Source organism: Diadema antillarum, unplaced genomic scaffold (genome assembly GCF_040938485.1).
Source record: "Diadema antillarum isolate AM-2024a unplaced genomic scaffold, OU_Dant_1.0 seq00001409_RagTag, whole genome shotgun sequence".
Classification (NCBI taxonomy): domain Eukaryota; kingdom Metazoa; phylum Echinodermata; class Echinoidea; order Diadematoida; family Diadematidae; genus Diadema; species Diadema antillarum.
Genome location: NW_027272163.1, coordinates 128,609 through 156,387, shown reverse-complemented (window position 1 = coordinate 156,387; position 27,779 = coordinate 128,609). Strand labels below are relative to the sequence as shown.

At 39.3% G+C, this 27,779-nt stretch overlaps 2 protein-coding genes and 1 long non-coding RNA gene across 3 annotated transcripts; all 3 read right to left on the bottom strand.

Moving 5' to 3' along the window:
* Nucleotides 1-595: 595 nt before the first annotated feature.
* Nucleotides 596-2,418, bottom strand: LOC139709111 (uncharacterized). Its single transcript, XR_011709390.1, has 3 exons — nucleotides 2,261-2,418; nucleotides 1,349-1,427; nucleotides 596-693 (listed from the first exon to the last, which is right to left on the bottom strand). It is a non-coding gene; the product is annotated as an uncharacterized lncRNA (long non-coding RNA).
* A 2,375-nt stretch (nucleotides 2,419-4,793) lies between these two features.
* LOC139709113 (kinesin-like protein KIF11) lies at nucleotides 4,794-11,176 on the bottom strand. The gene is made up of 6 exons (XM_071621074.1): nucleotides 11,056-11,176; nucleotides 9,021-9,150; nucleotides 8,069-8,166; nucleotides 7,352-7,430; nucleotides 6,707-6,889; nucleotides 4,794-4,922 (listed from the first exon to the last, which is right to left on the bottom strand). Exons 1-6 carry the CDS (start codon nucleotides 11,115-11,117, stop codon nucleotides 4,794-4,796), a joined length of 681 nt encoding a protein of 226 aa, XP_071477175.1. The 5' UTR covers nucleotides 11,118-11,176.
* Nucleotides 11,177-19,451: 8,275 nt separating this feature from the next.
* On the bottom strand, nucleotides 19,452-25,778 carry LOC139709112 (ZP domain-containing protein-like). The gene is made up of 5 exons (XM_071621073.1): nucleotides 25,713-25,778; nucleotides 22,596-22,996; nucleotides 21,469-21,568; nucleotides 20,878-21,082; nucleotides 19,452-19,618 (listed from the first exon to the last, which is right to left on the bottom strand). The coding sequence occupies exons 1-5, from the start codon at nucleotides 25,776-25,778 to the stop codon at nucleotides 19,452-19,454; spliced, it is 939 nt and encodes a 312-aa protein (XP_071477174.1).
* Between the last annotated feature and the right edge of the window lie 2,001 nt (nucleotides 25,779-27,779).

Here is a 27,779-nt window from a genome sequence, read left to right as displayed (position 1 = left end):
TAGTCCAAGGTGCTGAGTGTTTCCTGTACGATACATACGTGAACATGGAAAACACAAAAATACGGTCAATGGACAATAGGCACTATCAGTAACTCAGCTGTTACAATGGAAAATACAAGAATGTCTTGCTAAGTCCTGCAGTTCTATTTTAGTCTGGTTGTTTTGTTTTCTTATGCTACCACAACATATTTTTTCATAGACAAGACTTTCTTGCAAAAGCAAATTTCATATCCTAATGATGAAACACAGGTTTCTGCACCAATCAAAGATGTGAGATGCTGTGTGTCAAATCTGGGACAAACACACCAACATAATGATTTGTGTGTATTTCTTTCTTTCTTTCTTTCTTTTATGAATACTTGCAGAAAGATGTGACCTTGGGCAATACACGCCTTCACAAAACATTAACATCTTGTTCTCTTCAATTGATTATAAATGCTGCATAAGCACAGCTATTGGTAATACCTCAACTCTATAAACATGAAGCAAAGGATCATGGATATCCTCACGTTGTCTAAATGTCACTTGCAACAGAAATGGAAATGAGTCAGTTTAAATGTCACTTGCAATAAAAATGGGAATGAGTGTGGAAATACCTCTACGTTGATGGAAGCTGGAGACACAGTGGCAATGATCGATGTCTTGGTCCTGCCTCCAAGAGAGTCTTGTAGGATCCTGGTCAATTTGCTTTCCCTGTGCAGTGAGGGGAATGGCAGGGGATAAAAGGTGTGTAAAAGTTACCGAGATACAAATGAATCAATACTTTCCAGTACGGGAACATATGTCCTCCAACTACCTGTCAGTGAACAGGGTTACATAATCCCTGTCACCCATAATGTCTTTTTCTTGGTTTCATTTGGGATTTAGGCATCATTCTGCTCGAACTGATGGTCTAATCTTATATCAAGACCTAATAAAGGGGGGGGGGGGAAGAGAGAATTCAGCAAATCATCAATGCTAATCAAAATAGCATAGAAATTCATAACCACATGCTTGGGAGATATAGGGTAAAGAGGAGTAGCAATAAATACACTTAAGGGGATTACAATAATATCGGATGAGAATAAGCTTTAGGAACATGATGGAAAGTAACATCCATGTTAGTCAGCTTTGGGTATGTGGTACAAACTGGCTTAAGGAGAGAAAAAAAATAATTATACACACACAGATAATTTCCTTTGATGCCATGTGCCATTTGTCAAACTGAAAACATGGTCAAAGGGATTTAAGAAATTTCAAAGTGCTGAAGCATGACCTGGTACAAATTTGGCTGATTCTAGATGTAAAACGAAAGAAGATCAGCCCACAAAAGGCACAAAGTCTGGGAAGGAGAAACAAACGCTCCTACCTATATGGGACGTGAGGTGCATGCTCCACAAGTGCAGTAATTACTCTGCCCAGGGTCAGCAAACTCTGGTTGATGTTGCCTGTGAACACATTGAAAAATGAATAAAAGTGACATAGAGTTGGGGTCATCCCACCAGTGGCCCTAGATGATGCATGGAAATCCTGAACTACACAAGAGTACGAGCATGATTTTACAAGGGTATGATGACAACAACGATGCTAACTTCTCTTGGATAATAACGGGATATTGAAAGGGGCAGGGCCAGAATTTTCACTGTGTACAATGTACTCAACGTTCATCAGGCGTCAATAACCCTGCGTTCACAATAGACCCCACATCGAAGGGATAGTCACCAGAGATCTTATATTTTTTTAAACGACTGACTGTCCACACTGCTATTTCGATTGTCCCTGAACTGTGGGGGTAATGGGGACTTGGGGCGAGCCCTGCCATTTGAAACTAGACTTTGTGCATGCACACATTTGATGATCACAGCTTGGCAATTATTGCCCAAGGTCACTCTCCTCTCCAAATTTTGTCCACAGACCCGACTTGCTTCGCAGGGATGGGGGACAATTTCCAGTGAGCATCAACCCTATGGTTTTGGAAGGGAAAGTCCTGCCGTGTGGGACTTCCCCTTCGATTCAGGGACTAATGGTAACGAAGGGTAAGTACCATTACATTACTGTGATGGAAAATAAACAACAAAATACAAATACATGATCACATCTTAACATTACAGTCTGCAGCTAGGTAAATGTGCTACATGCTATCATAATGTGTAAAAGTATTGTAGGGGTGTAAATTATGAAGTTATGAGCATTACGATCTCCTCACTATCCAAAACAGAGAATCAAGAACGCAGGATTCCGTCATTCAACACTGAACAGCAAGAGAATGTGATGGTCTTACCAGCTTCCCTGGCTCGCTTGTCCACGGCCCCTGAGCGGCCAATGTTCTCACTCCCAGCTAGATCCACCAGGTGAAGCTTGCCTGTCTTCAGCAACTCTTCCCCATCAATGGAGTTCTCCTTGATGTGGATGGTGACTGAAAACACCGAGTGTGAACGACTGGAAGACACAACAGCAATACATGAGTCAAATGAATTTGAAGTTTCCCATCCTGGTTGTTGTTGTTTTTTCTTTTCTTTTTTTTTTCAATGAATGATAACTGCTAATTCTTCCAAAAATTCAGAATTCTTCCAAATCTCCCTGGAGACCTCTGTCATGTGGAATGCAGTATTTTGTGAGCAGATAATGTGCTGCAGCAGATATGCCTCAGGTCAATGACACAATTCAGGGGTCGCACTTAACTTAGAACTACTACTTAGAATCAATTTTGACACTGAAGCAATATTTTGGCTAGCCAGACGGACTAGTACATTGTAACTTCAGAATTTTTCGATTTTTAGCTAGTCCGACGTGATTTCGGGTGGCCAATGGCCAGCGGACCATCGCCAATTTCGAACTCTGCAATTGCATTCAAAGAGAGTCATTGCTGGAGGCAATCATTGTGTTTTTCAAATGTTGTTTGAATTTTCTGTTACTTAACCCTGGGCTATTTTGGTAGCTTGAAAGACTGGGGGGGCCTAAAGGGCCCCCCCCTTAAGATCTCGGCCGTGGATCGCACGATCGCCGCGGAAATTTGCACAATGGTAGTGTGCGATGTAATCTACAAGATCGTATATTTAAATTTTACAAAATAGTCTTCATTTATTTTATTTTGATTAATTATGCTAATTTATGCTAGAAATCACTCTTTGATCTTACATCAGTAAAAAAATTTTTGGTCTAATTATTCTTTGTGACATTCTTAGCAAATGTACTTTTAAAAAAATTCGATATCAAAATCAATTTCTTATTCATTTTATTGTTTTATAATAATAATAATAATTAGACAAATTTGTATAGCGCAGCTACTATGTAAATATACTCTACTGCGCTGTGATGTAACAGAGCTCCTGACATTGTCACTGATTAGACACACGAAAAATAGATAACAAATTAATCAAAGGCTTCTGAAAAAAGATTTATAAGTCTTCAATAAAGATTTGAAGACAACAAGTGATGATGCCTTCCTCAGTTTCTCAGGTAATTCATTCCAAAGTTTTGGAGCAGCACAGCTGAAGGCACAATCCCCCAAAGTTACTTTCGTTTTTAAGTGAGATTGTGTTAGAAGCAACTGATCCTGTGTACTTCGTAAATTATGAGAATATGAGTGTGATTTCATTGATATCAATTCTGATAAATAACCAGGTGCTTGACCATGCAATACTTTATAAACAAATATCAAAATTTTAACCCTAACTAGGCCGGGCTATTTAGATAGATGATGGGGGGGGGGGGGGGGGGGGGGGGGGGGGCCTCCCAGGCCCCTCCTCCGGATCTCGGCCGTCGACAGCGCAATTGCGACGAAAATTGGGACAGGCATTGCCTATGATGTAATCTAAAGTACCATGAAGTTAATTTTTTCAAAAATTATCATTTTCACTAAATTATGCTAATTTATGCATAATGATGCATGAAATCAGACAATTTGGTATAAATCACTAAATAAAGCTCAAAACAGGCACATTTTTGGTGTAAATATTTTTTTTAGTGTCCTTATCAAATGTAAGAGAAAAAAATTGCACAATCAGAAAAAATTTCCTAAGTATTTTATTGTTTTTGAATTTCTTATGTATTTCTGTGTTTTTTCGACTTTATGTTTTTCATTGTTTTTTCGGTGAAATTTGTCCGTGACATTGTTCTAACAAGAAAATGCGTTATTAATTGATTTTAATCAATAAACCCCCAAAATAATGTTTTTATGAAATTTGCCTGTAAACACAGTTTGCATTGAAATTGTACACAAATTCACGTTTTTGAGCAATTTTTGGCCTGACATGCACGAGCATATTTATGCGCAACTTCGGAACCGCACACCCGGGCATCGCAAATTTGGTGTCAAAAGATGCGGGAAACTCGAAAGAAAAACGTCATGAAACGTCGCGGTGATAGCTTCTCGCGATAGCGATACATCGCGCGAAACGTCGAGGGGGGGGGGCCTCAGAGGCCCCCCCCCCGGCCTAGTTAGGGTTAAATACAATTCTCTGTCTTACTGGCAACCAATGTAACTTCATCAAAACAGGTGCAATATGTGAACATTTTGACGAACTGGACACAAGTCTCGCACATGCATTCTTCACACGCTGAAGCTTGGTTATCTGTGAATCTGTGTATCTTATGAATTTCTTGTGTATTTCTTTGTTTTTTCGACCTTTTGTTTTTGTTGTTTTAACAAAATTTGTGGCAGACACTTTTTGAACCATAATACTCCTAAAACAAATTGATTTTAGCCATTGAGAGTAAAAATAAGCATATTTATGTGAACCATGTGAAAAAACTCAATTTGCATTGACTTTGTACACAAAACACACAAAAGTGTTCTTACAGTGGAAAGCGGCCTACCTGGAATGAGCATTCATGAGTGTTGCTGCAGTCTGCCTCTTGGCGGCGCCCTTTCCAAGAATAGCGTAAACCTCATCTTTGCTGTGGACTGTCACTTCCTCCAGTCCTTGGATGACAACGGAACCCTGAATCAGATATTGATAGATAGATAGATTGATATGAGAATTAGCTGAGCATCAACAACATAAACATAAACCAGGTCCATCGTAGTGAAATATTGCGTATGTCTGCAAGTACAGCTGCAAATGATAGACATAGATCTGCCTCATCTTGCATTATTATCAGTTGTACTGGCTACTTTTGAATAATTGGTAGGATTACTGAAACATGAAAGAATCATATGTAAGTAGGGTCTAGGGTGATGCAAAAATGTCTTTAACATTTAACGTGAAATTCAAACAGTGTACAAAAAATTAAAAATGAATACAACAAATTTGCAGAATCCATCGCATTACCACTTGACCAAACTACAAGCACTACCCCTGAATGCTTCCACACAGAGCAGTCAGACCGCAGCACCCGATAATTCGCTCGTATTTATTCAACTCGTATGCAAGCCCGCTCTAGGCTTGCATACGTAATGAGCTGCGGAAGGGGATTTTGTCCATGGGCTTTCGGCAACAAAAATACACCTTATATTCACAAATTTGGTATCAAATCCAAGGAAAATATGTAAGCTACACTATCGTCACATGTTGCTCAAATTATTGTAAATGAAAAATATCATAGCGTAATTTGAGCTCAAAAGACTACCAAATTCACCTTGCGTCTCAATGAAAATGCATTTTTGGTAGCCCATCTCTTAATCTTTGTATCCATGTAAATATCTTGACAATTTGTTGCTTACTCCGGTCAGGAACCAGTAAAATATACATCGATGCCAGTGCTGGTCAGCTTGAAACCGTGCAATCTCAAGAGTAAGCTCTCTCGTTGGACAGCGCTTGCATTACATCATTACACTGCTATGGTTTCATGCAACGTGCGTGCAGAGTGCATGCTTGCATAGGCATGCGTGTAGATTTCTGAGCTTCGGACAGAAGCTAGAAGCTTGGTACAGCGCGTGCGAATGCAAGCGCTGTCCAATGACAGAGCTCTTTTGTGCCTCTGTACACTTTGTGTGGAGCATACTTCCAGCTCAGGAGTGAATTTTACAAAAATTTCAAAACAGAAAAACTAGTATAAATCATGCTTGCATCTCCTTGACTCCAATATATGGTGAGCATCTAAGTTTCCTCTCTACGAAAAAGCCAAAATCAGAAACAACAGTTTCTTAATCCGTTCAGGAACCAAAAAAGAACTTCAGATAACAAAATCTTCCGTGAAAAGCAGGTGAAATTTACCTAAATTCAACTGATTATAACGTCATGACAAGAACCATTATTACACGCAAATTTGGTATTAAAATAAAAATCAAAGTTTGGGGAACAACTTAATGTGACTTGTAACCATAATGAAATCATGTAAAAGTCGCTGCACTGTCAAAACCATAGCCCTGTCAAACTCTCGCAAAATCTCGCACTCAAGAGACACCTTCGGAACGCAAAGATCGTCAACGAGAGTGCTGAATAAATCTTGTCGGATCAGCTCATTAGCATACGTGCTGCAGACTGACTGAGAGAGCATTCTGCAACCCTTGGTTAACTCCAGGTAATCCTACTCCCTACAGTGAGTGCACTCCTGTTATAATGAACATGAGTAAAACAAAATTTCGGATTCAATGAAGTTAGAATTCAGGTGTCAAAATCATCATCATCTATATTCTTATAAACTCGACAATGTATTTGTCTGGCTTGTTAGAAAAGATAAAATTGCCGCTCCTGTGAAACTGTGTTTTAAATTTCCCCTTAACAGGAGTGGCATGCACATTGCATGATGTGCGGGTCAACGTTATCAAGGTTTGCGTCCCAACCTTTCTGGCCGAGTCTTCAAAGATACGCAGCCTCATGGCATCCTCCTGAGACGACAGAAGATCGAAGAGCTCCTCATTATACAGCTCAAGGTAGGACACCCGCACGGAGAACTCCGCCTCCGACCCGCGCAGCTTCTCAAAAATCTGGTGCATGGCACGGGGGATGATGCCAGCCAGTGGATCCTAGGTGTCAAGAAAAGTAACGGTGCCTTAAATCCACATAAATTCAAATACAAGTTTCTATTGTCCTTATTCTATCAAATTATGGTGTGAATAAATAATCCATGGAAGTATGTTCCACTTGAATATGCTGGCATATACGTGGGCAAAATCACTAATTTTTTCTTTCTTTTTTTTAGAATCTGAAGCCAACAAAATAGAGGCAAAGCAGCAAGTATAGTGCCAATCAGTTTGCTTCCTTTTTTTTAAAGCAACAGATAGTTGAAATCACCTCTAGTACAGAATGAGATGCTTAGAAAACAATTACCCCACAGCTATCTTTGTCACACAAAACAGTAAATTCTGATATTCTTGAGATGTTTTGGCATATATACGCGTGAGTTTGTGTGTGTGTTAGTGGGGGGGGGGGGGTGTAGACAAAGAAACAGGTGTGGTTTCCTGATAGTTGATCAATGAAATACGAACCGCTTCCCAAGATAAATCAGGATCTGGGGTCCTCTCTCCTTCCATTGTGAAAGTCTTGCCTGTGCCAGTCTGCCCGTAGCTGGGGGAAAAAAAAGGAACAAATTGATGAATGGATTCAAATAATCATTCTGTGGCTGTTCAGAAAACTCACTTTTTGACACATAGTTCGATACAAGAGCACTCCTGACCCCAGCCTCAAGAGTCAGGGGCATACCTTCACAGCTCTTCAGGGCCCAGTTGTCTGTTCATACAGGACCTTGCAGCGCTTCATGTGACTCATCATGCAACAATTTGATACTGAGCTCACTAAATGACATGGAGCATCAAAAAAGGATGCTTGACATGATGTAAAGTTGTGGTCACTAATGTTAAACAGCAACCTTGCACTGACATCTTGAAACTGGGCAACAACATGATTGTGTGTGTGTGTGTGTGTGTGTGTGTGTGTGTGTGTGTGTGGCACATGAGAAAAACTGCAATTGTTGAACTGCCATGAATTTGTTGGAAAATGGTGGCTCAATTTTACAAATCTTTCCATAAAGACTGTGAACAAAATTAAATACATCTGAAATTCCATGAACACAGAAAATGAAAATAGTATGGCGATTTGCAAAGAGGCCTATTGCAACTTTACACTGGAATTATTCAGAACTAGTCCCAATTTGCATGCTATCAAAGCATCTAAACATAACAAAAATTGGACAAGTAGGTACTCACGCAAAGACTGTACAGTTATATCCTGTGAGCACTTCATCCAGAATGGGTACAACCACTGACTTGTAGACCTCAATCTGAGTTGACTTGGGCCCAAACACCTGCAGTTCAAGAGTAGATGTAGTACTTTTAGTTGAATGATAGCATTTACCAATGCTGTATTTGACATCTCTAAACTAGCATTCTGATGAAGGCCAATATTCTTAATAATGTACCAAGGGTTGAATCAGTCTACTTGGCCAACTGTGGCTTTAGTTGCATCAATTGGGCAATAGGACAATTGAGCTTGTACGGTAGTGACTTGGTGTGAATACACACCTCACATGAATTTTCTACTTTTTTATCGACGGTGCCTAGTGCTGAGATAGCAGCTGCACTGAACTTAAAATCACCCACTGTAGCTCAACCACATAAATTTACCCAACCATTGTCTTCAGTTTGTATGTCTGCTGCCATATGCCATTCACATTACGAAGTTATGTCTATTGACATATAACCAGCCAAATTTGTTATAGATCTTTACTGGATTTTCACTTTCATCTTTAAATGAATTCAGAATCAGATTGCAAATCAAGATACATGCAAGGATAAAAAATAATGCATCTGCCTGCTGCACAAAACATGTAGGATATTTTTTTTAATTTTTAAACAGAACATTTTGCACAATTAATCATCAACTCTTAAGCTTGGCTCTCAAATAAATGACTAAAATTGAAATAAAACATTCCTGAAATCAATACTTATCAATCAGATAAGAACAAAAACTACCACAGCTGCAAAGTATGAGCACTTATAAAATACAGATTGCTCCTAGTTCTAGCAGGATATCTACCATTTATGATCACAATGTAAACATTTATTACAACTACATGTAGACAACAGTTAGCTGGTTCAAATTGTACAAGCAAGCACGTTTATTAGACTTGTAGAAACCTTCTGACTACAGGTACTTTACCTTGTCAAATGTGTACGTCTTGGAAGAAATCTTCTCTGCAACCTCTGTGCTGACAGAAATCTCCTTCTTCACTGGTTTGACATCTAGGACGGAGTAGGAGCCTTGCTTCCTCTCACCTGAATTTATGGGCCTGACAGAGTTGCAAGAAACAAAGTTGATGCTCATCATACTCATTTGTCTGTCAACTCCAGATGTCATCTTTGTATTTAAGTAAATACAGATACATCAAGTCACGAGTACACAAAATTTTCTGTAAATTGGTGGATGCAGGGAAAAAACAATCAACAACAACAGTGGTCACAATCACAGACTGTAATCTGGCTTCACATTTCACAGAGGAGAGTGATAACATCAAAAAAGTAAAAGACTCCTCCGGACAGACGCACAGATCTTCTGTCTACCCGAATGCGAACTGTACACAAGGGAGCACTCCAGCCTGGGGCTACAACAGTCTGTAGCTTAGGTAGAATCTAGTCTGTGGTGGTAGAAAACTTGACCAAAAGATCAGTCTGGACAGTACAGTGTAGTTACATGTAGAATAGAAGGATTAGAAGTAACATCTTACATGTATCTTGTCATCGGGAGATCAACAGAGACTCAAAAACATAACTTTAGTTCACGGATTCCCCTCCTTTTAATACTTCTTCGGAGGCCTGAGGAGAGTCGTATGTAATTTTTTTTTTTTTTTTTTTAAGTTCTCCGAACAGACGTCAAATGAATTTTCTGTCTAACGCATGGGGGTAGAGAACTACAAAAAAAATGTTATATTGTTAGACATAGCATCGCCTACCAATTATAAATCAGTACAGTGTTGTAGCCTACAAATGGTGATGTACAGTAGGGCCTGGTCCCTGGATGATCTAACATCAGACATTGACTTACATTATACAATACATAAGTGGATAGGGGCCTAAACAGGGCCGGCGCAGCCGTGGGGGCCGTGGGGGCTTGGGCCCCCACACTTTTTGTGCACCATACAAAGGAATACATAAGGTGTCATCACTTTGGGCCCCCACACTTTTTTCAACCCGGAAGTACGTAAGCGGCACTAAAATAGAAATAGATCTAGATCTTGAAGTATGGCGGCGGTAAGGTTATGTGTTTTTTTCTCTGAAGACCTTTGTTCTTATAACACCTGGAAATGGGAGGGGAGAGAATGAGGCGAGGACCTTTTTTTTTTTTTGCTTGTCAGCTGAAGAAACCCGGAAGTGGACGGGGAGAGATGAGCTGAGGACCTTTTTTTTTTTTTTTTTTTTTTTTTGCTTGTTAGCTCATGAAACCCGGAAGTGGGCCCCCACACTTTTGAAAACACTGCGCCGGCCCTGTAAATGAACGGCAAATGAATAGGGCCCTAATCCCCTCCCTACTCTAACATTTACAAAGTTAGGATGGTTATTTAAATTAAAGATCGCCTAAAAGTAGACCCCCGATGAATACAGTAGATTCGAACCTTTATTGTTAGTCAACTGTTTGTTGGATATGATTGATGGAGAGGGTCGTCCATCGATTAAATTCAAATCAACAATGTTGACGAGTGACGAACAGTTTCTTATCTTGTTTGTATGAAAATAAGTTGACCGAAAGATCGGTCTGTATCTGCCCGTCGGGGAATGTTCCGCGGAGACTGCGTCTGGCTTCACGGATCCCCTCCGTATCTAGGACAGCGTTAATGGCAAAATATAAAGGCAATAAAAGAGTCGGGAAGAGTCCTCCGGACAGACGGATCTTTCTGTCTAGAAAATAAGCATCTCTACCGACAGTCAACCGAGTCTCGGAGCCCTGCACGACGGCAGATGCACACAATTTAAAGCAGTTACGTTACTGAGTAAATAGCCCGACCCAAATGCAGCGACAGAGCTGCGTATTGCAAAACCATTATGGTAGGCCCTCTGTACACAAAAGTATACTGTAGCAGTAGGACGAATGTGGCTGGCAACAATGCCTGAGCCGACATCACGCCGTCACTCATTCGTTACAACTAACGTTACAAGGAACCAGTGTACGATACACAAAATGGAATACAACTGTACGTTACCTGCATCTCACAACCACTTGGATATTCTTTTCCTGCGGCGCTTTGATATTTCCTTTCACCATCTTGAAAACTGCCGAGAAATTTAGCCTGAGAGATTATGATAAAATCACAACGTGGGGACTCTGTCGCATCAGCAGCTAACTAGCGCTCGCTCGCTAGCGATGGTAAACACAAAACGTGCGAGAATTAAAACGTCCGCTTCAAAAAATGAATAGCCAATCACCAATCGTGGATACGTACGTACGTCACATCGAAGGAGGAGCTTAGCGGTGCGCGACCGACCGCTCGTAGACACAGTGTGAGTGCCCCTAGTGTAGTACGTGTGTAGTAAAAGAGCGTGCGCTAAGACTAAGAGGGTCTACTCTCTAGATTTTTCGTAGTACGCTCACAGGCTGGTTCCGGCGCCATTTTAGGAAGCAAATCTGGCGACAGCGGGCGGATGTTTACGTGACGTGTTACCTATACCTTCAGCTTCAGAACCCCCCCTCTCTCTCTCCCTCTCTCTCTCTTTCTCCCTCAACTCTATATAATTATTTTCCCCAGTACAACCAACAGAAGTCATTGTAGGCGGTCAATAAAATTATCATTTCGGTAGTGATCTTCTACAGAAAAGCTGCAGAATACTTATTTCTTCTTTTGGAGTTATCTTTATTTTTATCTATCTATTTATATTTTATTTATTCATTTTTTTCTTTCTGTTTTTTTTTTTTTGGTGGGGGAGTAGGCATACCGTGGATCGGGTAATGTAGACTTCGTGATACGCTTTGTGAGCTTTTCTCTGTGTTGACACTTTTGAAATTTATGAATTGCATGTCTCTTTGTGTGTGTGTGTATATATACTGATCATATAGACATGAACATGTTCATTGTTATCCTTGGGTCGCTGTGTCTTATTATCAATTACACGCATGTCAAATTTCACATTTTTTGTTTACATTCTGTTAGAAAAAATGAAAATAAATTTGAATTTGAATTGACATGACCAAACGGATGAGTGGTATTATTTGTAGTATGTATTGTCTAATATGATGGGCGGACACCATCGGGGCAGAACAGCCCTTTTGACTGAATGCTGTCCTGAAGTAAATGAAATGAAATAAAATGAAATGAAATGAAATGAAATGAAAGTGTGTTATTATCAACATGAGTATTATCATTATCTCATCTATCACAATCATGATTTTGTCGCTGATCCACGCCTAAAAACAACGTATCTTGTTTATTTTCAAAATGTTGATTATCCTTGCCCTAATAGAAAAATTTAAGTGTCCATGACTGTGTGTGTGTGTGTGTGTGTGAGGGGGGGGGGGTACTGTGAACGTGCATTATTGATTAATCGCCTTTCTTGGCCGCAATGTCAGATCGTCTCTCTTGGCCAGAAATTTTAATACCTCCAGGTCTGATCTGAGGCCTTGTCTACTCCACTGCCCCATCCATCCCGTCGGATCTTTTTCACAAAATTCTTGGGTTTTTTTTTTTTTTGGGGGGGGGGGTTTCATGTAGAAATTCAAAAATTTGTGCTCCCACTTTGGTGGAATGATATAGTTGAAATGTTTATAATCAAAGAGAAATATTCTGGGACAATGCGTGATTGGCTAGATCGTGGTCTGTCACCTCTTGATCCACGTTGTCGGTCTTCACGGTGCGCTCTGTATTGGACGTCGCGTGGGTTAGATGATGTCTCCCTCCCACACGTGTGCTGTTCGCGCTGAATTGTTTTTGCAATTTCGGCTTCTCATACGTAGGCTAGTGTTAGCGCTTCAAATGTAGCAGTGATTGTGTGTTAATTGTATGCGCGCGCGCAATATATAGTAGTGTGATTTTCGGCCTTCCATAATGGGCTAGAAAGATGGCGCACGAACCGACGGTTTGCTCGTTCGTGAGTCTGGCCAAAATGCAGAAAATGTGTAAGATTATCTCACGATAGTCACAGAATTCCGGGTGGAAGTTCTTCCTCTGATGGTTCTGCGTAAGTTTACAATTATTACGTTGTTCACAGTTCTTGATAAAAGAGAATCTCAATGCTTTTTGCGTGTCCGGATATCATGAACGGTCTAGCGTAAGAGACGCTGGTGTAGGTTATGTACGGTGCATATTGATATAGCGTAGGATTGATAGCTTCGCATTGTGCATTGTACGTTGTGTGTAGAGTTACTGTAGTTGTAGCGCCGTAGACTCGCATTGACTTTGTGTTATCACTTGGCCATGAGCTGATATGATGTGTAGAGCAGTATTCAGAACTTGGTTTATATGGTGGTAATACATTCAGAATTAATTCACAACTTCTGTAAAGATAGGGTTTGATTTATACAGTTAAGCAACTCAGTTTGTTGAGTAATATTTCCAGGTGAAGATTCAAAAGTAGATATGAGGTTGGATTCGATATCAGTAATGATGAAGATTAGTGATAATTTTGCTGTGTGGACAGTTTCAGTCTAAATAATGCATTTGGACGTCAGGATGAATAAAAGACTGTCTTTTGTGTTTTTGTGTTTTGACATACGTGCTTTACGTATTACATTCATGATTATGTGGTTTGATGTATGGTAGCGTACAGGCTGAAATATTGTCACATTTTTATGTGATATGAAGTGTACGTTATTAAGGCATCTTAAGCAGCTCTAGCTTAAGAGAAAGTATAATTTACCTTGCTTAAATGTACGAAGGCAAGCGTAGTGCCACACATGTAGGCATACAATGTGTGATGTAAGTTATTTTGCATTTTCCATACAATCCTTTGCAACTTAATGTATTATTTCACAGCTTGGGACAGGATCGCAATCGTAATGGGTCCAGAGGGGTTAAGCTTCTAGGCTTGGAAGATCACAAGTCTGTAAGTCTGGTATAGGGTTTTTACATGTATATTACAGCCTTTAAATAATATTTTTCTTGTTGATATTGCAACAGAAAATGGATATTGCAACAGTGTACAAGGTGTATAATTAACATTGCTATAGTGTAACAGTGGATGGATAATGACATTCAAAAGCTGCCATTTCATAATGTGTAGAGAATACATGCATGGATACAAAATGTGTATCTATAATGACGCACTACAAGACAGTGTACTATTGTTTGTTCAGAAGAAGCAAACCTTTTTTTTTGTGTGTGTTAATGGAGCATTATATCCATATACATTCAATTTATTGTGATCCAAAGAAATGTATGTTTGATATATTCATACAGTGTATCATTCATTGTTTCATTTGCAGTTTTACCGTTCGTTCATCACATACATGCGCACACGCACTTGGGCTTGCGCATGCACAGCAAGAAGGATAATTCAATAAAGACAAGAGTGCAACGTTCGACTCGACTGTCTGCAATTTTATTCTTGTTGTACATTGTGTGTACGGCGGTTAGCTGACTGGATAGGATCTAGTGTTACCTAGAAATCCGAGGCCAGCATAACACGAGGGAGCTTTTGTATTCTCAGACTTGACGATTTGGTGCACACTTTGGTGGAATGTTTGTAATTTTTGATAAAATAAGAGGAAATGTAAGGAAAATGTGAACGGCTGATAAATTCATATTCGTTGACCTCTTTATCCATGCGTGCCAGTGGATGGACATTATGCGCGTCTTCAATGTGTAAGTTAATGAGAGGTGGACCGAAGGGACCGGGGGAGGGAACCTATGCATTTTCAGAATTACAATTCAACGATTTGATGTACACCTTTCATGGAATATTTGAGAATTTTCAATCCAAAATTTGTAATCTTTTGAACATGATCGCATTTCAAATACACAAGCGCTATAGTGTTAAAAAAAAGAAAAATAAGAATACTAAATTTGAAAACCAAGGGGGAATGATCCGCTGAAAAATTCCAGGGGAACACGTACCCCCCCCCCCTCCAAAGGTGTGATATAAGACCAAAAGATCAGGAGCAAAAGAGAGAAAGAGAGGGAAGGAGGGAGGGGTGGAGAGAGAAGGCCGCTTAGGGTTATAACTCGTTTTAGGGACTACAGATTCGAAAATAGGCATTTTTTCGGATATCTCTTATATTTTCAGGCATAAATGATGTTTTTTGATGGAATTTTGAGGTTTTAAACAATGCTATATCGCCTTTTGCCCCCTTAAAATAGAGAAAATTAAAGGGAGACAGAATCATTATAGGTCAGGTATACTATGCTCGCGATAATCCAGCGGTTTGCTTCCTGGAATGGCCGTCGTTGGGCTCCACGGCGTATTACAACTGTGTACATGTAAAATCGCTAGAGTAGTCCCTCTTTGCGCACTGCGTGCGCTTCTATACTCTTTGCTACTGAGTGTGTGCGTACGTATTTGCACGCACGAACACAAACTCACTTCACTCCAAGGTGTATTTTAAAAAAAAAAACACCGAGTGTTTTTAGGACGATTTTGCGATTTTGCAATGACGGCTCTGGGTGAATGGAAACAGGCAGCAGGGTTAAGGAGTGAAAGATATAGGCCTATAGTACAGCTGTATACGGAAAGCTGAATATACAGTCTCCAGTAACTAATTATTCATGTTAGATACCGGTCGGTGATACTTACATCACTAAAAGTAAATCTTATTGCTAAAGCTTGTCAGTTAATACAACAAATGAATGTAATCTAGAAGAATCCGAAGGAAGACAAAAGGAAACGATTTTGAATAACATTGAAGCCCCTTGCTCTCATCCCCCCACAGACATCCACAACACAACCCGAGGAACATACACGTCTGCCTAGCAGGTTACTTCACTATGGAGTTTAGTTATGATATGTTTATTTCTGTTTTGTTATTTTTCATTGTACGATATTTCTGTATGTTCATTATGTTTATTTACAGTATATTGTGTAATGCTTGGCTTTTGCCTTATAATTATTTTGCCGAGTATGTCCCGAAGTCGTTAACTCGATGTGCTGAAACTCCGTGCACTCAGTTTCAATATAATTGCTCAAAACTTGTATTTCCTTTTGTGGAAACAGACAATAAAGCTGACGAAGACACAAGGTCGAAAGCTTCTACACCATCCGGCATCGTGAAATATCTTCTGTTTTCATTTGTCTCAATTATAAATGTATATATATACTCTCTAAAAAAAATCGAGTGAAAATATTCACTCTTGAATGAGTGAATACAAAAAAGAGTGAATTTAGAGTGAAAATGTTAATTTTCACTCATTTTGGAGTGACCTCAGGGATCACTCGAAGATTTTGGAGTGATCCCTGACGTCACTCCAAAACGAGTGAAAATGAACATTTTCACTCAAAATTCACTCCAATTTCACTCTAAATTCACTCCTTCAAGAGTGAAAAATTTCTCTCGATTTTTTTTAGAGAGTATATATATATATATATATATATATATATATATGCATATTCTAATATTCTGAGAACAGCGTAGAAATATTCACTATCTGTATACTATCTTCCTCCTTGCCTTGAGCAATGGCATAATACATATATTGCATAATAGCGCCATAATTACACTGCAGGCCTATTAACTTTTTTATAGATGCGATATACGAACATTGTATTCAGTGAAGGAACAGAGAACTCTTCGATTTTCATCACTTTCTAATGTGCCTATAAAGTTTATGAATCCCGGAAAAAAAATCTTTGTCGTTTGGATTTACTCGGATGCTATAAACAGTGTTCGGTTGGCAACATTTGATCGAGGCCGAGATGTTCTGTATATACAAAGCGTTTCTCTATTATGTAATTCCAATATTCACCCTTTTGCAAAAACAACAACAAACAAAACAAAACAAAACAAAAAACCCATATATATATATATATATATATATATATATATAATATAAGTTTCATAATACTTTATGTATGTATACATACATATACATACTTATAGTATTATGGAACATGGCCTCGTCGGTTTTTTCCCCGACTTTCCAGTATCAGCGCAGTGGACACCTCATTAGTCAAACGTAAGTGCTTGTCCGATGGTATATAAACTGAGTGCACATGTTGCTACATTATACTGAGTATTTCGTTGTTCTCGACTAGACTAATTACTCAACTTGGGGTGGGGATGTGTATACATTGTATTTGCATTTATCCAACCCGAGAACACTCATGTCAAGAACTTAACAAAAGAAAGCAAAGCAACTAATGCATCCTATAAATGTATTTGAAGTGCATATACGGTATTAAACATGCAATACAATTAGTAAACGAAACGAAGTGCTTGTTCGATGGTACAATGTTGCTAAATACATACATTTACTGAATATTATGTTGTTCATGACCATTCTACAATGAAGTGATATACTCAACTTTGGAATGGAGACGTATACATTCATTCCCACGAGAACAATCACGCCAAGAACGCAACAAGAGAAAGCAAAGGGAAATAATTAACATCCCAAAAGTGCACATAATGAAGCGCATTCAGGAGTATTAAAGCAATACAAAATTACTTAATAAACAAAGGAACGAAGTGCTTCTCCGATTGTGTAGTTTTGCTATGGGCTATAATACAAACATAATATACTGAGTATTACGTCATCCATGACCATACTAGGCCTATAAATTGATTTACCCAACTTGGAGTAAGGATATATTGTGCATTCATCCAAGCCTATATAGAACATTCACGCCAAAAGAAAGTAAAGCAAAATGATACCGTATAATGTCCAAAAAATTACAATAAGCAACGACAACTTTAAAAGTAGTGAATCAATCCAAATGCAATTTCAAGGCATGACATTGTAACTTATTACCTACATCTTACAGAAAATCCCATCCGATTTGCCTCAGTGGTCAAACTGAAAAAAAAGGGATCTTTGTCAGCGTTTGCAGAGCGTGTCAGGAATCCCTTCCGTCCAAGTTTTGTCCATTGTCTGGTTGTGTTCACAGTTCCAAGTGCGGAACTTGGAAGAAACGGTCCCATAACATACTTTATAACGATCCACATTTCTCTGTGACCATTAACCAAACTGAATGGGGTTTTCTGCAATATGTAGGCAAGAAGTTATAGTTTCAGTCCCTGAAATAGCATTCACATTGTTTAATCATTTTGAAAATTATCAATGCGGAAATCCGATTGTAATTCCTTGGGTACATACCGTATACATCCAATCAGTAAATTCGAAGCGCATTAAGTGCTTGTCGATGGTATCCACTAATGCTAAATGTATATATACTGAGTACTATGTCCTTCATGACCATTCTCTACATTATGAAGTGATTAACTCAACCTTGGATGAGGATATATACATTCATCCCATCCGAAAACACTCACGCCAAGAATGCAATAAAATAAAAGAAAGTAAGATGAATGGACAAACACGTACATTTAGTGTTGAAAGCATGAAAACAGTAATTTAGTTCGAGTAGGTATAACAATTGTTTTAACACTTTGGCCTCTATCAAAAATAATTTTTTATGTATCATGATAAGTTAGAGTCATCTTTATTTTTGTGTGTAACTACAGTCATCGTCACATGTAGTTCAAGACACAAGTATCAACAAGGGCTGCAAACACATCAAGCTTTTCTTAAATTCTGTTTCTCTATTACTCGTTGTCATTTATCGCTTCTTTGCATTATTATAGTACAGAAAAGCGTTGCATTTCATGCGACCATGATTGATAAGTTTGTATCTATTTCATGTAAAATTTACATAAATTTGTGTTCATGTATGATGAAACAAAACACCAATAAATCAAAACAATAATGAATAACAAAAAAATCAAAATCAAGAGTATGCTTTCAATGTACTTACTTGAAAATCACGCAAAGAATTCTCGAATGAGGTATCCAATACTCACGCCTCATTACAGTTTAACAAAGTGTAATGGTGCATGCATGCTCTGTCATTGCATGATGTAATATCATAATGATTATTATGCACTTCAAAACACAATGCACATACAGTTACGAGAACTTCGAGAAACACCATTTCCATCAGGGCGAAGTCCTCAAAGGAAATGAATTTGCACTGACTAAAATTGTAATCTATATAGTGCAAATGGAACAAGATTGATATTCGTTTGTTTCCATAGACACGATAGATGGGATGTCAGATTTACTTAGAATGATTATCACTTTGTCAGATCAACATAAGAATTACATGAAATTAACATTGAGTCATTTTCATGATGCATATTGTTTTTCCAGTCTCCCCCCCCCCCAAAAAAAAAATATATATATATAATATATATATATATCTAAATTGATATTCCGTTCAGGAAAATAAAGACAGTTGAATTAAATTGAATTACAGATACATTACATTGAATTACATTGAATTCAACTTTTGTGACTGACGTTTAATTCTTCTGTTTTTTTATTTGATTTTTTTTATTATGAAATGACATCCCCAGCACAATACAAAACTACTCGCATTTTCAGTTTCATTTGAGATGAAGTGCAATTAAAGCTTCTTAATGATAATTTGTCAGGGGATGGGTATGATAGACGGAACGTTAGTCCTCGCTGTCTTCATTGACGTTAATGCGACGATATCCGCGGTGATCGCGTCGTCTAAAGGTTCGTAGGAAGATGACTCCAATTGCCATGACAACTGCCAGACAGGCGAAAACAACTACCGCACCAATAGCCACGCCCACCGCCAGTCCCATTGGTTGGATTTCTGTGAATAGAATGCGCACAATTTTATCAAAACGACAGTGTTAACGTACGAAGCTTTTCATAAACATAGGGCCTTTTTACACGTACCTAATTGCTAGTTTCAAGATGACAATAATTTTATTGTTTGCAATTAAGTTTCAAATCACTGCCCGCAGGAAGAAGCTTCGATTCTGTTATTTTGAATTTCAGGAGGGGAGGTTTGACTTCTTGCTAAGTTCCCGTCAATCACTCTTTAACTTCTTTCTGTAGGAGTGATTGGAAGGTTACCGTAATCTTCGCCCCCTGACAGTTAACAAGTTATTTTCACACTCTAGTTTCGTTGCTTAATACTGGCGAAACGTGATTGAAAAACGCCTCCGGACCGCGTGATTTGAAATTTAATTGTAATTAAGTTTCAAATCACCCCCGCGATTCTAATTTCCATTCACACGGCAAATTTGCTTAATTACAAAATTGATTGGTCAGGAGTATTTTGAGTTGCAAAATTGATTCAAATTACAGCAATTTCCGTACGTGTGAATGCCCGGATAATGACGTACAGAATTACTCCATCGAGACAGTTTGTCGCTATTATACTCAACATTCTTCTGACTATTTTTCTTTATATTGTTCTGTCTTTTTTTTAAGGGGGGTGTCTGGAAGTGACATGTCATATGCGTACCCAAAAACATACCCACTTAACATTTATTGCTGTCTTTTGAACTTAAATTCTGGATTACCATTTTATATTTCATTCATTTCTGTATTTTGCTTTTGAGAAAAAAGTAGAATTAAATCAAAGCAAAAAATATCTCAATTACACAATAACAAAAGAATTATCTGAAAGCAAGGAGAAACTAGATGCCGCACTTCATATCTATATATATTTAAGACTTCGGGATCGAAAATGCTTAATTCTATTTTTGTATTGAGGTACACGTAGTAATTAAGAATGGGAAGCAAGATCATGTAGTTTACTTAAAAGTACAAGATTCATGCTCTGCCAGGTCATGAGGTAATGATACCACTTGTCATTGTTTTGACTAGATGGATATTCACTTCAAACGTTGTCAAAATGTTAATTTTCATCATTACAGTTATTTTGCCCTGAACTGAACCTGATTGAGTGTGATAATATCATGCATTTTTAACATGAGGCTGGACTTATTTTACATCCACAAAATACACAACTTTGACTGACACAACTAACGTAATATATCACATTCGTTTTCCACGAACAATAAAAAGTTTACACATTTTACATTTCCTGCATTGACCTACCAAAGGAAGATGATGATGTTTGCTCATCATTCTCTGAAGAACGTGCGCTCTTGAGGGAGAGGGGTCCGTTTGAGATGAGATGCGGAGCGGACCTCGTACCGCGGCGCTGCCGCCCGCTGCGACGAACACGTGACTGACATCCCTGAACGCAGCGCGAGGTTGGATCATCGCTGTCGCACACCAGCACCTCACAGTGAACGAAGACCTGGTTAAGGAAGACGTGAGGTAATCATGTCAATCAAAGTCTCAGGTAATCACAGAATCAAACCCGGTTCCTGAAACGGTTATCTCCTCTTCGAACTTATACAGTAGTTATGGTAGTAACGTCCATTTTCTCATACACAATTACGATGATAGTCATGGTACTCAAAACGATGTACTGTGCCACTATCCTCGTCAATTCAATTGAATTCAACACCCCATCATGTGTTTTCCACTTTCTTAGGGAACATTCAGGACATTCTATCGATTTCTGACGCATAGAATGGTAACCACAGTCAACATCTCCACATTCAGTGTCCTAAATTGTCATTAAGGTTTGTACAAAGTTATAAAGCTTGTCCTTCATAGTGTTTGTTAAAAGTTACTGACCTCAGGATTTTCCTCGATGAAAGTGAATGCATCAATGATGAACGGCTGGAATGATGGGTCGCTGTGATAAAGAATCTGCAGTGTAGGATCCTCTGCACATCTAAAATATACACAAAAAATTATATAAACGCAATAATGTGCAAGTGGATTGTATGTGAGTTCTCAGTCAAAAACTTAAAAAAAAAAAAAGAACCCGACTGATTGTTGAGATTAAAATGCCGGTCACGATATGTACTATATAACAGTATCAAAGATTACAATGTTAAAAGCCGCGCTGATTAAATGCTTGATTGAATTGTCATTAAATTGGTGTTCGACTGAATTATCAAAAATCTGTCCTTTCTCTACATCTTTCAATCTTATTTTGTCTTCAAAAATTCTCTGGTTTCTGGAAGAGGGATAATGGATATAAAACGGTAATATCTACTTATACATTTATAAAATACGGGTTTTTGATTTCATTTGATCTAGAGCCAGTGTCAAAAAGCAAAAAGTTTTTAAATGATAAACGTGAAGACGACCCTAACACTGTTTGATGCAATGTAGTCTCCTATATAGCATTGTTAACTTCACAGACATGGAAAAAAGAGTCTCATCGGGTATCTTGTTTCCTTTCTCATTGTATCAAATTGTGTCTTATTTTGTGTTTATTTCATGTTATTTAATGTTTTCCTTATAGAAGCAGGGTAGTCCCATTCAAGCTGCAAGGTCTGTGACAGGAAGAATATATGTACATATGCAACTTTCAAAGAAACAAGAAATCAACTGACCAGTGGGACGTTGCTGACATGACATTATGTTCAAAAAGGGGTATGCGGAGGATTTTGATAGAAGCAGACAGTGAGTTAGAAAGCTTTGTTGCTGTATGAAAAAGATTGCTTTTTGTACTCGGTCTTGGGTTTTATAGGTACAGTTGTTGCGTGGAAACTGATCTTGTAGAACATGAATTAACCTGCTGGGGCTCGTATTTAGGAGCAAGAACATTTAAAATGTTACACACAAATACATGATAATTATATTCCCGTCTGTGTTTAACGGTGTGTAACTTTGAAGAATATAGCATAACGTAAACCGGGGAATAGTACGCTCCATCTGATACTAAGCTTCTTAACCTATGCTATTCTTACCCATCAGAGAGAAAGGTATAGCTTTTGCGATTATTCGGATACGGGGTTGGAGTGGCCCAACACTTTTCGATGAAGACGGCTAGACCACCGACAGACATCAGATTACCGGCGAAGTAGAGTGGATCACCAAGTCCAACCTCGGCCTGATCATCGACGACGACCTCGTTGAAAGTTTGGTCCGTGTAGCGATCGAGACTGAGTGAAAAATTGCCGTAGCCGACTTCCCACAGTGAAATCTTGCCCGTGATCGGAAGGAAGCTCTCGCCAAGAACTTGGCGGCGATCGAGTTCGCAACGAACGGAGATCTGTAAGGCGTGCTCTCGAGTGATATTCGTGCCGAGTATGGGTTGTTGCGAGTTGTATGTCACCACATTAGAGAAGACGACATAGCGACTGTTCACCTGAAATTGGACAGAACCAATGGACCACAGTGGAGCTTTAATGAGAAACAGCTAGCTGATATTTATATAATATTGACTGGCCCTGAGGGAGGTACTAGAAAATATTGCCCAAACTGAAAGCATATTGCCCGAGTCGAAGACGAGGGCAATATGTTTTCAGTGCGGGCAATATTTATCTGGTACCTCCCGAAAGAAAGGCCAGTCAATATCATAATTATTACCTATCCCCTAGGTAAATTAAGAAAATATGTGAATACGGCTATACACTATGATACAGATCAAGTCACAGTATTGTGACTACCTGTAGACCATCAACATGTTGAATAATTGCAAAATAGTTCATCAATGTCTATCATTCAACTCCAACTTCAAAGATACATAATGTAGTTGTAACAGGCAAACTTCAAACATCTGAACGCTCTTACACTTTATTTTTACTTCTCTGTTTAAAGTTGGAGAGTTGTAAAACTAATGGTCACTGTGCAATTACTGAGCACAAATGGACAAGTCATTGTTTGACGCCTAGTGCTGCTGTAAGTGGTCGACCTTGTATGAGCTGATTTATCAGCGTTCTTCTGCGTTGCGTGTAACTGACACCCTGTACGTCCTGGAATATTTTCTTTTTGTGGTCGATCGGAATGTTTACGTTTAAAGCAGGGAGGTGGGGAGAGAGATTCCACTCTTTCTCTTCCCACCTCCCTGTTTTACAGTGCACTCCTACTATAACGACCACGGTTATAACAAAATTCTGGTTATAACGAAGAAAAATTTGGGCTGCAATGTCATCCACTATATGTATTTCTATTGTTTATTTGTTCAGTTATAACAACATTCCGATCTAACAAAAGAAAACTGCCGGTCCCGAGGATTTCGTTATAACAGGAGTCCACTGTATATGTAAACCCCCCGGATGCTCGTGATATGCTCTAATGTCGCCTGCTGATCGAACTCCCGACCCTGCAAAATACCAACTGTAATTGCCTCGCAAAACTACCTCGTATAGGTTATAATGATCAAAAGCAAACCCCTGTTGTATGTGCATACTTGGGCTTAAATTCCAGACGATTTTCATAATTTCATATCATGTAGTACATAAGTCAACAGCTCCATATATTTGTGGAATTTATTGTGGTTCTTGAGTAGAGAAACAATACTTTGAATAACCTTGAACAAATTACACTGAACAAGGGTGATGACATAGGAGGTTCATTTCAGAAATGTAGCACTTCTGCTTGCTAGCGAGTTCACCTGTGTATAATCTGCACATGCCTTCTTCTTTTGTTCTGCTTCCTTGAGCCCCAACTCATGCACTCTTATGGTGACCCTGCCATGTCATCATCCTTGTTCATTGCAATTTGTTATAAAGTTCAAAAACATTCTTATTCTTCATCCCAGTTATCATAAATTCTGAAATCCTGTCCTCAGTACAACTGATTTTTGTTCAAATGTAAAAATCTGAAAGTCATCCGGATGTCTCCTTTAAGTGGGCCTACTGCTATAGTCAGCAATTATGTCATTTACGGCGAGGAACATAATGAATCGTTGCATCCCGTATTTTCATCTTGCCTTACAGCTTTTAAATTCACTTCTACAGAAAACACTAGACAGTATTGTATATTTGTCTAGAAATGACAAAGGATCAGTCTCTGATCAAGGCTCTCAAGCCACATCCCTCATTGGAAGTTCTATGTCTCTTCTCTGACCTACAAATTTCCTGCCAAGGTTGAGTAAAAGACAAAAGTTTTGACAGAATGCTATACCTATTGCTGATCCTCTTTAGTGAAAAATCTATCAAAATAGGTAAGTGTTTGACATTTGACTAGGCTGTAATCATGATGATACTTTAAAGTTTCTTGGGTAGTTTTACACCAATAATAATTTCAAATGAAGTGTAGGTGGCTGACTTTGGAAAGAAAATGTATGATGACTTGAGTTTACAGGTTCCCAGTCGATGTCAGAGTTTCAGCCCCCTACTCTTCTATCCAGTTTTCTTCGTTGGGTTCTATTCGGCACAAAATACGTTGGCATCAAGGGAAAGCGTAGCCAATCGTCAAAAAAGGCAGTCAATCTTGTGTCCCAGCAAGTCATGCTTAACTTCAAAACGGACCGCCAAGCAGCGTATTCACCCGAATCAGACGCCGAGTTCAGAAGAAGAACTGAAACTCCCTTGTCAGTGGGTTTGGCACTAACAATACACAAGAAGATAAGAAGCAAGGATCTGGTTGATCTTCTGTCACAATTGCACATTGGATCTTCATATGAAAGAGTGGTGCAAATCGAAAAGCGGATTGCCAGTGGTGTTGCAGAAAGAATGATGACATCTGGTGGGTTTTGCCTGCCATCCTTCATTGAGAAAGGAAAGTCTGTTTTTTTCGCAGCGGACAATATCGACTTTCTTGAAAACACAGCGGATGGTCAGAACACATTACATGGTACCATTCTGGTAATCAATCAGAACAAGGACAGTGCTAGTGACAGTACCACTGGCCTCCCAGTCAGTCACCCACTTCGCATACCAGATGATGTCAGATCTATCGATGTAGATATCAAACTACACCACCCACCATCCCTTGAAGCCAAAACAGTAACTGCCAATTCATTTGAATTTGACTCCTACCAACATGTTGTCAGGGAATATGAGAAGTATGACAGGGCATGGTTCATGGCTTCATTTTCTGACAGAGTCAATACCACTGTATGCTCCAGTGAAACATACCCTGCTGTTGCAGAGAAATCTCCTCACACTAACATCGTTCAACTGACTGAGCCTCTTGATGATCATTTGCCGCTTACAGAACATTGTAATGATGAGAAGACTCACCTACATAGTCACAGTAATGAAATCAGTGACACTCAACCTGATGAAGGATCTTTGCAGTCGGTCGCTTCGACTGCAACTTTGGAACACTCCTTTGATGCAGACAATGGACAATCTGAGGAAGTGACATCTTCAAGAGTGGATGTTTCTGATAAGCAGATCATAGGTCTTTTACCTGAAAAGAATGACTTAAGCAAGACCGAACCTTCTGAGGTGTAAAATCATCTGCCAAAGCACTGAAAAAAAACTATAGTACCGACCTGGGCAGCCACAAATTCTCTACTTGTGCAGTCACAACAGAAAGGAGATCAATCTGTGACAAAGAGTGCAATCGTTGCTCCTCTCTTACGCCGACCCCCAACCGACTATTCAACCCTCTTCACGGTCCTAAGTCTTGCTCAAGGGATATCAGCCTTTGTGGTTGGCCCTCATCATAAAACAGTCATCACTCTTGACCTTGACCTGTATGAGAGAGCAATCAAGCTGCAATCTTCCACAGGGAACAAGAATTGGATACTTCGAATTGGTGAACTCCATGCCTGCTTCGCATCACTGCATGCAATTGCAAAGTATCTTGAGGACAGTGGTCTGGAATCCATCAGCATTGAATCAGGTCTCTTCTCTCCCTCAACAATCCGCCAAATATTCACAGGGAAGTGGTTCAAACGTGGTGTAGAATTCCACATGACCAATAGTATGGCGTGCTTTGATCTCATGTTTGAAGCATCAGTGCATCATGAACACTTAAACACAATGATCCTGAAATGTGAGGAACTTCGCAAGAAGCTACATGAGAGACACAATGACATCAACAAGGCCTTTGGGGAGATTACTGCATTGATTAAAGAGCATCTTCAAACCGCAGTCTGCCAAGAGAATGGCGAGATGGCAAAGTTTCTTCTGAACTACATGAAGCAGGTTGAGAGTTTGCTACATTTGATTCGAGCAAGCAGGCAGGGCGACTGGGAACTGCATCTCGCGTCCGTTGAAGACCAGGTCAAGTACTACTTTGCACACGATTTGTACAAGTATGCCAGACTCGTAGGCCTACCAGTCTACCTCACTCATATGCAATCATTGAAAACATCTGATCCTGTGACATGGGATGCACTGAAGGCAGGAAACTTCATGGTCTCTAAATCAGGCATCCCATTCACAAACTTGTTTGTTGACCAAACATTAGAACAACTCATCAGGGAACTCAAGGTTGCTGGGGGTATTACAGGAATAACACAGAATGAGGAAGCACTGAGCAGGTTTTTCCTGATTGCCCCTGAGCTGGTCATCCTCATTCAAGACTTTCGGAATGCTTACTGCTGTGCCTCAAATGACTCTGTATCTACGAAGGAGCATTATCAGCTCAGTGGTTCTGTAGCTCTCCGCATGCATCAGAATTCTTCAACTATTAAGAAAGCCATCTTACGTCACTGCGAGGGCAATCCATTTGAAAGCAAGTCAATGAAACTGATGAATATGGTGTCTAATATGCAGGTACCGGAAGCGTTCAAGGGAGACATTCTAGAAAGAGATGAACGAGGAAAAGTCATGTTCCAAGAATTTGTATCTGAGAGAATAGTTGAATCATCAGCCACAAAATCTATTTGGGACCCAATGAGAAAGGCCAAACTGAAGACATTCAGCTCTTGTAAGAAAAAGACACAATGCAAGATTGGGGCCAAGCTCATTAAGCTGAGAGAGGATCGCCAACTTCTCGCAAGATTTCTGGTTGTCCAACAGTCCAGACCTGGCATGATTCAGTCATTGGGTGATACGATTGGAAAGTATGAATTCTCAGTGATTCCGCGATCACTCTTCACCTCAGATGGACTGCTCCTCATTCCAACAGACAAAAGCTCATTCATTCATGCCATAGAAACCCATGAAGCTGAGCCAAACAGTCAGCCAGAAGGCCAAAACAGTGAGCAGTCAATTCCACTTGACACACAGACCAAGTCAGAGAAAGAC

Coding starts and splice junctions, on each gene's coding strand:
- LOC139709113 (XM_071621074.1), bottom strand. CDS start 11,117: ATGGTGAAAGGAAATATCAAAGCGCCGCAGGAAAAGAATATCCAAGTG. Junction 9,151..11,055: donor CAAGTGGTTGTGAGATGCAG/GTAACGTACAGT, acceptor CAACTCTGTCAG/GCCCATAAATTCAGGTGAGA. Junction 8,167..9,020: donor AGACGTACACATTTGACAAG/GTAAAGTACCTG, acceptor CTTGAACTGCAG/GTGTTTGGGCCCAAGTCAAC.
- LOC139709112 (XM_071621073.1), bottom strand. CDS start 25,778: ATGATCATCAAGAGGCTCAGTCAGTTGAACGATGTTAGTGTGAGGAGA. Junction 22,997..25,712: donor GATTTCTCTGCAACAGCAGG/GTATGTTTCACT, acceptor GTCCAATTTCAG/GTGAACAGTCGCTATGTCGT. Junction 21,569..22,595: donor TATACCTTTCTCTCTGATGG/GTAAGAATAGCA, acceptor TGTATATTTTAG/ATGTGCAGAGGATCCTACAC.